Genomic DNA, 13,123 nt, shown 5'->3' with positions numbered 1-13,123 from the left:
TTGGTGTTAATTCATAAAATTCATTCCAAAAGATCAGTACACTTTGAAAGAGGACTTGATTAATAGGTGAATCCCGATTTCACAAGATTTCTTGAAGATGTTATCTGAAGTGATATTGTTCTCAGAAGGTGTTGTGTTTTGAATTTAACCCATGTTCCTGCTGTTGAAACTTGTTCTGGTGCCACCGAATGGTAGTGGTACCATCTACACCAGTGGTGCCAGGGTAACGGCCCGCGGGCCGCATTCGGCCCGATTGTACATCACACCCGGCCCACGGATGATAAGGGGAGAATTTATTTTTTAATTAAATTTTTATCAAATTAAATAATAATTTTTTTTTTTTTTTAATTTTCAGTGTAATCTGTCGACTGTACGTCACATTCGGCCCGCGGGTGATTTAAGCAATATAGCACGAGTGGGAGTGGGGTAGGTAAGGGATAATCCCACGGGTGGTGTTTGGCCGTAGCCATCGAGGCCGTAGCCATCGATTGTACATCACACCCGGCCCACGGATGATAAGGGGAGAATTTATTTTTTAATTAAATTTTTATCAAATTAAATCATTATTTTTTTTTTTTTTTAATTTTCAGTGTAATCTGTCGACTGTACGTCACATTCGGCCCGCGGGTGATTTAAGCAATATAGCACGAGTGGGAGTGGGGTAGGTAAGGGATAATCCCACGGGTGGTGTTTGGCCGTAGCCATCGAGGCCGTAGCCATCGATTGTACATCACACCCGGCCCACGGATGATAAGGGGAGAATTTATTTTTTAATTAAATTTTTATCAAATTAAATAATTATTATTTTTTTTTTTTTAATTTTCAGTGTAATCTGTCAACTGTACGTCACATTCGGCCCGCGGGTGATTTAAGCAATATAGCACGAGTGGGAGTGGGGTAGGTAAGGGATAATCCCACGGGTGGTGTTTGGCCGTAGCCATCGAGGCCGAAGGCCGAGTGGCGTAGGCAACAACACCCGTGGGATTATTTCAACACGAAGTTATTGATTAAAAATGGTTTATTTCGCCATTGTTTCTCCGCAACAAAAGGTAGTTCCATTGTCAACGTCTTGGTTTGGAATTTAAAAACTTTGAATTAACGGTTATCATCAATGCGAATGTTTCATCGCGGAGTGATTTATTTTTAGCTGTGAAAAGTCCCGTAACTGTAGGTATGTTGACGAATAACCTATAGCATGGAACTTCTCTCGTCCAATCAGACACAGCTAAATTACGCGCTAGAACCCAATTGTTTTATAAAAGGGGAGAATTCATTTTTTTTAAAAACATTACATTTTCGCTGGAACTGAACGCAGTTGGTCTGTTGCTGCTTCCCGCCTCAGCTGAAGCAGCCCCAGTAGTGCTGATTGAGATTTCGTTTTCAAAAAGGAGGAAGGTTGACACTGAAGGTCGCATCTTTCAGGAAGGATGGAAGGAACAGTATTTATTTTGGGAAGTAAAGTCAGTATTTGGCCTTTTCAGTCCGAAAGTGTAATCCGGCCCCCTGAGATCTCACTTGAAAAAAATCTGGCCCCCTGTCCAATTTCACCCTGGCATCCCTGATCTACACTGTCAAATGGTGAAATCTACCCTGTCAAATGGTTGCTTCTCTCTTCTGCAGGTGGTTTACTATGTGTATGCGGTTCTGGGGATTTGGCTGTTCCAGGGGGCTATTTCTCCTCCAGCCCATGACAGGTACTTCACACTCTGATGAGAAGGATGAGTACAAGACGACATGGTTCTATTTGAATTTAGCCAATTCTTTGCCCTAAGTAGAGGGATCTTTGATGAAAGTTTGATCTAAGTCAGTGCTCCTCCAGCCCCTTGGTGAAACACTGGAAAAAATAGGGTGAGATAGTAGACAAATAACAACAAGCCTAGCGGTCAAAAGAAGAACGCAAACATAGGTACAGCTAACCCAAAAAAGTAGAGAAGACTCCTGACCACTCCTGAGCTTGTTGAATTGACTTGTTGTTGATGTTGAAGAGGGTTCTAGTCCAGGTAAACGCTTGAGGATGCCCCTCAGAGGAAAAAGTGCAGTGTGGACAGACTGAATTGGGAACCCTGAGAGGTCAAATGGGCGGTGCAGAGTTCAGTGCTTCAGAGTGGCAGTTAACCCCCTTGGAGCAAGAGAAAGTTTGCCATTGTTGATGTCTGAGGAGCACAAATACCTCCGTGATGTTGCTCAGCCATCAAGTGGGTGAGGAGGAGGTTAGTGTGAGCTCTAATCTGCTGCACATTTCCCTCCAGGTCTGAAACCGGTTGGTAGAAAACCAGCTCTTCCACCAGCTCTTCCATTGCAGCAGAAGCAGGGTAGTGAAAGCAGCTCTTCCATTGCAGCATAATGTGGAGCAGGGTAGTTAAAGCAGCTCTTCCATTGCATCTGAATGTGGAGCAGGGTAGTTAAAGCAGCTCTTCCATTGCAGCAGAATGTGGAGCAGGGTAGTGAAAGCAGCTCCTCCACCAGCTCTTCCATTGCAGCAGAATGTGGAGCAGGGTAGTGAAAGCAGCTCCTCCACCAGATCTTCCATTGCAGCAGAATGTGGAGCAGGGTAGTTAAAGCAGCTCTTCCATTGCATCTGAATGTGGAGCAGGGTAGTTAAAGCAGCTCTTCCATTGCAGCAGAATGTGGAGCAGGGTAGTGAAAGCAGCTCCTCCACCAGCTCTTCCATTGCAGGAGAATGTGGAGCAGGCTAGTGAAAGTCAGTATTCCTTTCTCCTGCCTCAGCAATACACATACAAACAAGAGATTTAATCAAATGTATTAAATGTATTAGCAGGTTGAGGTTGATCAATAAAAAAAAACACACAAAGCACAGACTGTGGTCACAGTAACAATAATTAACAACAGAAAATAACTGTTTTGAGTGTAATAATACAATCTGCCATCGTCCAATCTGCCATTCATGCCATAGTCCCCATAAAGTTAGTTTTTTTGGATGAAATGGATATAAGTTTACAAACAAAAACAACCCATTAATTAGCCATATTAAACATCTAAGATCATACCTTGGAAAATCCCAACCAGACTACAGAACCCCTGAGCATGAACGTGCCAGTGCTTTAACACAAAGCAATGATAGCAATTGGAACATTACCTCTTATATGAAATTATGGAAAAAGCCAGAACCAATGTATTAAATGCGTTATGGTAAAATTGTAACCAAAGAACTCCCTCATACGACGCCTCATGGTCAGGTCCCTGAACCCGGAAAGGGAGTCTGTCCTGACTGCACATTTTTATTTTAGAAGCATCCGTCAAACGATCACCAAGATGACAAGAAACCCTCTTCAACGTCAGGCTCAGTGGTCGATAGTCTTTTTTTCCATGGCTTAAGGCTTTTCTTTCCACAGAGATCTTTGACTGGTTGTACTTGTGTTTCACCAAGGGGTCCGGGAACACCTTCCCAGGTGTCTCAATATCACCACTTCCCAAGATCATTCCCGCAAACTATGACTATAGGGGTGAAAACCGTTAATATTATGCTCTCTCTAGCATCTCCAATTCAAGCATGGAAAACATATCAGCTAACTTCAGCATGGAATGTGGTACATATGAACAACTGGAGTACTGGCCCAACAACTTTGATGACTTTGCAGTAAGTTCTTTCAGTTTCGCTCCACTACTACAATTCATTTTCACAGCTACTTAGTAATATACTGTACATACAAGTGCATTCCTTATTCCCTCAAAGTTCAATGTCAATTGTCAGATATAACCCGCTGTTTGTTGTGAGACTATACTAAGAATATCCTTAACTTTTGTTTTTTACTTTTTTGTCAGTCTTCTCTGGTCATGCTGTACAATATCATGGTGGTGAATAACTGGCACGTATTCACAGATGCCTACACCCGATATACCACAGAGTAAGCCAGCAGTTGCCACATATTTAGTCCTTTGGTCTTACTCTGATTCTCAGCTTCACTTGTATGTGATGGCAGTATTTGTCTTGTTTCTTCTTTTCAGATGGTCCAAGGTTTACTTTGTCTCTTGGTGGTTAATCTCATCTGTAATGTGGGTTAACCTATTCATCGCCCTTATACTGGAGGTAAGAGATAAGTTAGTAGCAGAAAGTTTCCTTTCTTCCCTGTTTATAAACTCTTCGTGCAATTTTGTGCCTTGTAGCAGCATTATGACAATAGGCAGACCAAGCACCATACATAGACATCTTGGCCCTCTAATATGACTTAGCAGTCAACCTGTCAGATGATTACCATAATTCAATTCAATTCAATTCAATTAAATTCAATTCAATTTTATTTGTATAGCGCCATAATAATACAATTGCCTCTAGGCGCTTAACAGAGCCCAGAGCCTAAACCCCCTTAGTGCATGCACAATGGCAACAGGGGCAAGGAAAAACTCCCTGTTAGGCAGGAAGAAACCTTCGGCAGAACCACGGCACATAAGGGGGGACCCATCTGCTTGAGGTCGGCCGGGTGGAGACAGCATCTACGAGTGACATTTTAACCTTCTAATATGACTTAGCAGTCAACCTGTCAGACAGGCCTGTCACACAGGCTAATCTATAGAAGATGTAAGATGTTACACTGCCCACACTGCCGCGCCAATTCACTTCATGCACACACACCTCCCTGGCACATCTCCCTGGCCCACCTCCCTGGCAAACCTCTCTAGCACACCTCCCTAGCAAACCTCCCTGGTACACCTCCCTGGCCCACCTCTCTGGCCGTACTTCTCCCATCCCAGTGTGCCTACACACTAATGGTTCACGCTGGGGTCCTTCACAGAGGGATCCACTAATACTAATAGTTTGAGTGCTTCTCTAGAATGATCCATAAATAATTCCCTGTGAGCATATTGTACGATTAGCAAATGTTTTTCATTATGTTGAAATATTTGTGATTTACTGAAATAAATCAGCATATTCAGAACATTGTCACATTTTTACTGTGTGCTTAGAGTGCTTTGTGCCAAGAGTCTGTCACTGTGAATGGATGCTGACTGCTTTCATGCTCCTTCACAGAATTTCACATACCGCTGGGACCGCAGTCATGCATTCACTGTTGTGGATGTGGAGCGAACAGCCTACCAGACCTCAGTACAACTGATGTTCAGGTCAGTCAGCTGTGCCACACATGTATCCTCCACTTACATGGAAGAGTCTGTACACCATTGTTTTGCTCTGGCCCTTTTTGAGGTGCCTCTCTGAGGGACTCTGATGGAAATACATGACATTGTGGAGTATCCTGTGATCAAATGTTCAGCTGGAGATAGTAATAGTAATGTGCCAAATACCATTTTCTGATACACCTTTGTTTACAGGAAGATTTACAGGAAGGTTCTTTGCATTTTATGCAATCTTTGCAACTTAACAATTTAAATGATCTCAAGGCACTTTACAGAGCCAAGGGTCTGACCCCCTAGAGCAGGGTTACTCAATTAGAAATCCAAAAGGTCCACTCACCAAATTTCCATTCAGTCCAGGGTCCAGGACAGTGACGGTCAAAATCCAAAAACATAACTCCAACAAAAACGTTCGAACTATGCACTAGGAACTATCGAAAATGATGTGGCCTTATTTGTGTGAAAGCTTAAACTTTGGCATAAAAGTTATGAAGGCCAGGTGGAGGCACCGATGTAAGTTTTCATAATTGAGTGTGCGCCTGTATTTGTTTTTCACCTTATTCATGGTTGAAAAGGCAGACTCACAACAGTATTCTACAAACTCAAACGCTCTTGTTGTGTGGCTGATCTAACTATTAAACTGCATGTTGCTTGGTATGATTGCAGATGGTTTATTTTTCTGCCCCTTGCTTCAGAGTTCTGCGGGTATTTCTGTTCGAAGTGTGGATGCTTTGTTTTATAGTGACGTTTCATGTTATCACTTTTGACAAGGGCAACCGTCTCGTTGCAGATTAAACACATCTGTCTTAAATTCGCGATTTTTGGAATCAACTTTTAGTTTTTTGACGAATTTTAAGCACACCATGAATTTGGTTTGCTGGGAATAGATACCGTTCAAAAATCTATCTGCTCGCATTGTTGCCATTGACACACACAACCCACAGAGAGCTCGCGGCCAACATTGAGTGAGTAAGTTGTCATAGTGATGTTGTTATTACAGGTCCTGATTGGACCTCTAGATTGGACACGTTAGATAGAACCACATCGAGTAGGACAAAAATATAAAGCGCGAGCATCACGCACCAATGAAACAATTGGACAAAAAAAAGACACAATGATAAACAAAGCGGACTGGTCATTCAGCAAACACACTGTGAACTCGATAAACATAAACAACAATACACAGAGGCCAGAATAAAATGATTACATGAGTGCATACATGTAAAAGGAATCACGTCATATCAAAATCTTCATTTATACCAGTGTGATGGGTATCCCAGGTGTGCTGTCAATAGGCTACTGTTTTTAAAACCTTTCAGTTTACAACCCCAGCGCTTCCACTCCGTGTGACTTCCTTTATGCCTCTGCATCTTAGACTTTGAACAGTGTGTTTCTAGTCTTTGAAATGCTTGGCCACTGGTGAATTTGGGCTGAACTTGTGCTCTTCCCTACGTAGCCTCACCCATATGGACAATTGTTATTTGTGTTGCTTGTTGTTATTTAATATATCCTTAATTTACGCGCTCTCATATGGGTAAGCAAAGGTCACGTCTTTAATGTCTTTGATTTGACATGTTTTCTTTGTTGCCCACCAAAATGCATCCCCACCATATTAGGTAACAGCAGTGGCCAACATTAAGGACCTGGCTACAAAGCCAAACCATCATCAAAATGAAGAAAGAAAATAGGCTATTTTTATTTATTTTACATTAAATTCAGAATTGTTTTATTTTGCAAACAGCCAAAGTTTTTCTGACTGTTTTCGATAGCACTTTAGATGTGCTGTGTGCAGTTTGTTTTGATTTTCTTAACAGAAAGTAACTATTGAGATATACTGTGTTGTTAACTTTTTGATATCACAACTAAATAGTACTACTTCAACATAAGACTTTAAGGTTTTGAGTTGATTGTGTTATATCAAATCACCATTTCTCCTCAGCATATCAAGATGTGAGCGTTTTAGCCTTATCATCCTGCCCCAAGTTTCACACACCTGAGGTGTTTTCTCACCCAAGGTTTTCTCTCACACTAACCGATATCTCTACACACCCAAGGTTCTCTCTCACACTAACAGATGGCGTTTCACACACAACACCCCTTACTTTAAAACGGCTTTGAAACCATGCTTTTCAAAAACGCTGCCCTAGGCGGATACATTTGAAAACTGGAGTTGTAGCGTGGATAGGGGAAACTAAAGTTTTCAGGCGTTCGGTTGCCATGACACTGGGGGTAGCTTGAGCTCAAGAGGCAAGTGAAAAAAATATGCTGCTCTGTCTCTACAATTTACTTAGTTTAGTTAGTGTACTTTGAGTACAAGTACTTTTCCTGAATAGATACGCGTTACTCCTACGCAGAAGGCCAGCACTGTACTCGGTGTGCTTGAACAATGGGATACGGTTTTAACCATTCATGGAGAGGCGATTCTGGGTAAGACCCAAGGGCGTAACCACGCATTCTTTGGGGGGGTTGTGTCCCTCCCCAATACTGAGAAAATACCAATCTGTCCCCACCCAATATACAGTTTAATATATGTTTTCCTTTTATGAACCCTGTCAATGGATCCGTCTCTTGTTATGTCCTATTCATTTTCAATGTATTTATGTTTGTTAAGAAAAACAAAAGTGTGTGACTCCCCCCTCCTTGTGTAAATATCGTTTGAATCCACCTTGCGTCGTTTTGCGTTGTCATGGTTACATAACACTTTTTCGTCAGTCAAGGGAGAGCAAAGAAAGTAACATTATGCTAGTTAACTTGGTGGAGAGGAGGTTGAGTAATGGAGGAATTAAGGTTACTTAAAAAGCGGAGAAAACTGGACCAGCAGCCGAGCATACACGTTTTTTCAGACAGTAAGTAATTTGATACAGAGCTAAATGTGTAAGCAAATAAAATGAGTAGCCTCAGAAAAGCAGAATATTAAATGATGAACATGCGTACAGCGTATTTTTTTTTGTTAAAGGATAGTCTGTAATTTGTACAGCATAAGTTGTTCTAATTCGAATATTTACATAAACATGCTTTGGGTATGTGGTCTTTTTCCATTGGATGCTACTATATTTGCTACAGTACTACTGGAAAAGGCATAATTGAAATTGGTAGGTGTGTTTTAGGTCAGTCAACAATAAGCAACTCACCAAAACAAAGTGGAGGGGCAGTCACTGTCTCTGAGAAATTCCACTATCCCTCTAGATATGAATTAAAATGGTCAATGCAGTCCTCAAAACTATGTTCTAAATGCGCACATTTTCATATATACATATAGAATTGTAGGCAATGCACTTTAAAATGTCTATACCATCGTTACGCCCTTGATGAGACCTGGCCAAACAGCTAGCTGGTGGGATGATTTTTGATATTCCTATGTTAAATAATACATCAAATATAAACATTTAAACAAATAACATTTGCACGCAAAAAGTTTTCATTTAGCAGATGATATTTCATGCTAAAACATCTCGTTTCGTTACTAATACATAATTAGGCGCACTTTACGCATCTCCTCCCATCTCTTATATACAGCCGCGGAAAAATTAAGAGACCACTTCAAAATTATCAGTTTCTCTGGTTTTACTATTTATTGGTATGTGTTAAAGTAAAATGTACATTTTTGTTTTATTCTATAACCTACTGGCAACATTCCTACCAAATTTCAAATAAAAATATTGTCATTTAGATCATTTATTTGCAGAAAAATGACAATTGGTCAAAATAGCAAAAAAGATGCAGTGTCTTCAGATCTCGAATAATGCAAAGAAAACAACCTCATATTCATTTTTAAACTACACAATACTAATGCTTTAACTTAGGAAGAGTTCAGAAATCAATATTTGGTGGAATAACCTTGATTTAAATTCACAACTTTCATGTGTCTTGGCATATTCTCCACCAGTCTTTCACATTGCCGTTGGGTGACTTTATGCTACTCCTGGCGCAAGAATTCAAGCAGCTCGGCTTCTTTTCATGGCTTGTGACCATCCATCTTCCTCTTGATCACATTTCAGAGGTTTTTTTATGGGATTTAGGTCTCGAAATTGGGCTGGCTATGACAGGGTCCTGATCTGGTGGTACTCCATCCACACCTTTACTGGCCTGGCTGTGTGGCATGGAGCATTGCCCTGCTGGAAAAAACACTTCTCAGAGTTGGGGAACATTGTCAGAGCAAAAGGAAGCAAGTTTTTCTTCCGGGACAACGTTGTACTTTGCCTGGCTGAGGTTTGTAAAAGACCATAAGGATTGAACCAAAGCGGACTGGAGGTTCTTCTAAATTCGTCTTCTCTGATGAGTCCAATTTTCAGCTTTGCCCAACACATGGTCGTCTGATGGTTAGACGGAGACCTGGAGAGGCCTACAAGCCACAGAGTCTTGCACCTACTGTGAAATTGGACACCCAAGTCACCCAACGGCAATGTGAAAGACTGGTGGAGAGCATGCCAAGACACATGAAAGTTGTGAATTTAAATCAAGGTTATTCCACCAAATATTGATTTCTGAACTCTTCCTAAGTTAAAGCATTAGTATTGTGTAGTTTAAAAATGAATATGAGCTTGTTTTCTTTGCATTATTCGAGATCTGAAGACACTGCATCTTTTTTGCTATTTTGACCAATTGTCCTTTTTCTGCAAATAAATGATCTAAATGACAATATTTTTATTTGAAATTTGGTAGGAATGTTGCCAGTAGGTTATAGAATAAAACAAAAATGTACATTTTACTTTAACACATACCAATAAATAGTGAAACCAGAGAAACTGATAATTTTGAAGTGGTCTCTTAATTTTTTCCGCGGCTGTATATATTTCCCTGTATACCCTCCCAGCAGCAGTAATCTGCACTTTCACTCATGTGCGCCGCCTCTGGAAATATGCTTTTATGTCTTTTCCCGCAGAAATTAAGCCTGAAATGGGCGCAATCCTGTTAGTAAATGAGGCCCCTAATGTCTTGATATAGAAACACCAATATTCTTCAGATACAAATGGTTTTTGAACGGTGACCTTGGCAGAAAAAAACTACTTTGTGAAGCTTGCGGTATATATTTTTTAGTTTGGACTGCAAAGTTTGCTGGCTTGACCTTATTTATGCAGATACTGAAACAAGTACAGAAATTTCTGGGGCGTCTGGGTGTTTTGTCTAATTTGTCCACCCACTGTATATTTTTAGATGAAGTGAACATCTGATGCTTAGTCTGCCTGAAAATCAGGCATTGCAGGTTTGTAGTCATTAAGTAGTTTACACTACTGAACAGGGGGCGGCTCGTCTATAAGGGCGATTGGGGCGACGCACTGCCTATGGGAAAAGACATTTTCAATTTTCTTGTAAATCGCTTTGGATTAAAGCGTCTGCTAAACGACTAAATGTAAATGTAAATGTCATATTTTTTTCTGTTGGATTCTATCACTAGACCGTCTGATATGCCTTTGAATGTCATTGTCCAATCAGGTAACAGCCAGGCAGTCAAGGCAAAAGTCGTGCTTCAAATGGCCCCGCCCCTTCGGGGCGATTTGGGGCAAAGTGAATTTCGCCCCAGACCTTTCCCATTGACTCCCATGTTAAATCAATTTTTTTTCACAAAACAAAGCTCTCAATGCATTTGAGACGCCAATAAGGATGTCACACAGCTTCCACAGAGGCATGTCAAGATGGCACCTGTTCAGTACAACAACTCCATCCGCTCTTTGACAGAAACTTCTTTTTAGATAGCGAACTAATAAAGAATAGTTGACCAAAAAAACAATTAGGACTTCCTAGACCAAATGTATCCATTCAACAGGTTTCTACAAAGGGAGGGAAATTGGAACGAAAGAAAATTGCGGTCGTGCAATGGCTAACGCGGTCTGTATTTCTTTATAAAACAATTGGGTTCTAGCGCGTAATTTAGCTGTTTCTGATTGGACGAGAGACGTTCCATGCTATAGGTTATTCGTCAACATACCTACAGTTACGGGACTTTTCACAGCTAAAAACAAATCACTCCGCGATGAAACATTCGCATTGATGATAACCGTTAATTCAAAGTTTTTAAAATTCCAAACCAAGACGTTGACAATGGAACTATTTTTTGTTGCGGAGAAACAATGGCGAAATAAACCACTTTTAATCAATAACTTCGTGTTGAAATGTTAATTTGTTGACAGTAGAATTGTTTTATAAAAGCAATATAGCACTTCGTGGGAGTGGGGTAGGTAAGGGATAATCCCACTGGTGTTGTTGCGTACGCCACTCGGCCTTCGGCCTCGATGGCTACGGCCGAACACCACCCGTGGGATTATCCCTTACCTACCCCACTCCCACTCGTGCTATATTGCTTAAATATACCACTGTCACTTTTCATAGGTTTCACAGTGTGAACTAACTATGAATTATTTTTTATGTGATGACTTATTTTGCTTTTGTAAGCCAATACTTTCAAGATCAGTCAATAAATATTGTTGGTTTTGACTTATGTTGCCCCCTTCTTTATGTTGTTAGTGGACATATCACGTGACCTGTTCAGCTATGTTACATCGTACAACATTTAAGACATGTGGATAATGAAAAAGTGGGATAATTTAATGTGGAGCCACATCATGTTTGCTTATGAAGGCTCCTGAATGTAACTTTCTTCCATAGCGTTCCACCTGTAACTTGCTAATGTAGCTATGTAGAAAGAGGGGAAATATTACTGTTGGTTGCTGCCAATAGTGGACAAAAAGGAATTGCTGTATGACTCAATCGGCTAACTTAATGTACCTACTGAATGGGTCGCCTTAATCATTATCAAAAAAAGTGCCCCCCCCTGAAAAAAAAATCAGGAGCCGCCACTGCTACTGAATGAATAAATTACCTAATCTATCTACAGTATTTTTATTTCATCTTGAAATCTCACTCTGGACAATAGCCAATATATAATACATTTTCTTAAGTGCAGTCACACCTTACCTGGCATAACATTTTTTTAAGGGGGAACATGAAATTACTGCACCGGTTGACGTGATTTTCTTCAATTTGTTTAGATCAATCACATACAGTATGGATATGTATTAAATATATATTTGCTATACATTAAATGTGAAGTAATTTGTCTCTCCTCAATCCTACAGAGAGCATGTGCAGGAACCTACAGAGGAACAGCTGGTGGCCACTCTTAAGCAGCACCCTCATCTACATCTCGCTTGGTGACACACCATTTATGGTCCACTATATCCCGAAGTTCTTCTGAACTGGGCCTGATCACTTGGCTTCATGGAGCTACTCGGGGTAGAAATGCCAGTGAAAAATATAATTCTGGCATATATTTTGATATTGGATATGCATATCAAGTAACATGATCATACCCTTGTAATCTAAAACAAAACCATTTGTATTTATTTTTATAACTAGGGACATTTTCATTCAAAGGGGCTTTTGATATTAAATTATATGATCAATTTATCTAGCGTAATATAAGTTTACTCTATAAATGTTTAAGTGTCTCTGTTGAATAGTTGAATAATTCTGTTGAATAGTAGCTCAATCAAGAGTCAATGCACCTATTTCAAATAAATGAACCACATTATATAAAACCAAATGCCATTATTAATACATCATATTGCACTGCATTTTCTTTACAAATGTCATTGAATTTTCTTCACTGGACTTATATTGCTTTACTGATATTAATGAACTATTGAAAACTGGAGAAATCAGGACATCATGTTTCATTTTTACACTGTGTCAATGATGTTCAAAGCTTATTTATATGAAACACAACAGGACAATAATACCTGGAGATGGTTTTCATTTGCTTTTGATTCAATAAATTGTCTTTGTTTAAGATCATGCTTAATGAAATCACTTTAAATTATTTGCATCAATATTGAATCACCACAAACACATAGGGCCCTATTTTAACGATCAGAAACGCAAATAGGACAGCGCCAAACGCAATTAGCTGTGTGGGCGGCTCTATGGCGCATTTGCTATTATAACGGCGGAAAAAACACACTTGCGTCCGGCCCAAATGTCAAATGGGTTGGTCCAAAGGAGGTTACTCAGCCATAGGTGTGGTTTGGGCGTAATATGC

At 40.2% G+C, this 13,123-nt stretch overlaps 1 protein-coding gene across 1 annotated transcript in view; it reads left to right on the top strand.

Annotated features, from left to right (window-relative positions):
* The window catches only part of LOC308374829 (two pore channel protein 2-like), a 76,396-nt gene extending 63,662 nt beyond the window's left edge, over window positions 1-12,734 (top strand). Inside the window, exons 20-25 of the mRNA XM_080850773.1 lie at window positions 1,621-1,694; window positions 3,496-3,598; window positions 3,784-3,866; window positions 3,967-4,048; window positions 4,988-5,079; window positions 12,162-12,734. Coding sequence (XP_080706899.1) covers window positions 1,621-1,694; window positions 3,496-3,598; window positions 3,784-3,866; window positions 3,967-4,048; window positions 4,988-5,079; window positions 12,162-12,240 — 513 coding nt within the window. The 3' untranslated portion in view covers window positions 12,241-12,734. The remainder of the gene's footprint in view (window positions 1-1,620; window positions 1,695-3,495; window positions 3,599-3,783; window positions 3,867-3,966; window positions 4,049-4,987; window positions 5,080-12,161) is intronic.
* Window positions 12,735-13,123: the final 389 nt, after the last annotated feature.

The sequence above is a fragment of the Sprattus sprattus genome (assembly GCF_963457725.1).
Source record: "Sprattus sprattus genome assembly, chromosome: 13".
In the NCBI taxonomy this organism is placed as follows: domain Eukaryota; kingdom Metazoa; phylum Chordata; class Actinopteri; order Clupeiformes; family Clupeidae; genus Sprattus; species Sprattus sprattus.
This window is presented reverse-complemented; position numbering and strand designations above follow the sequence as displayed.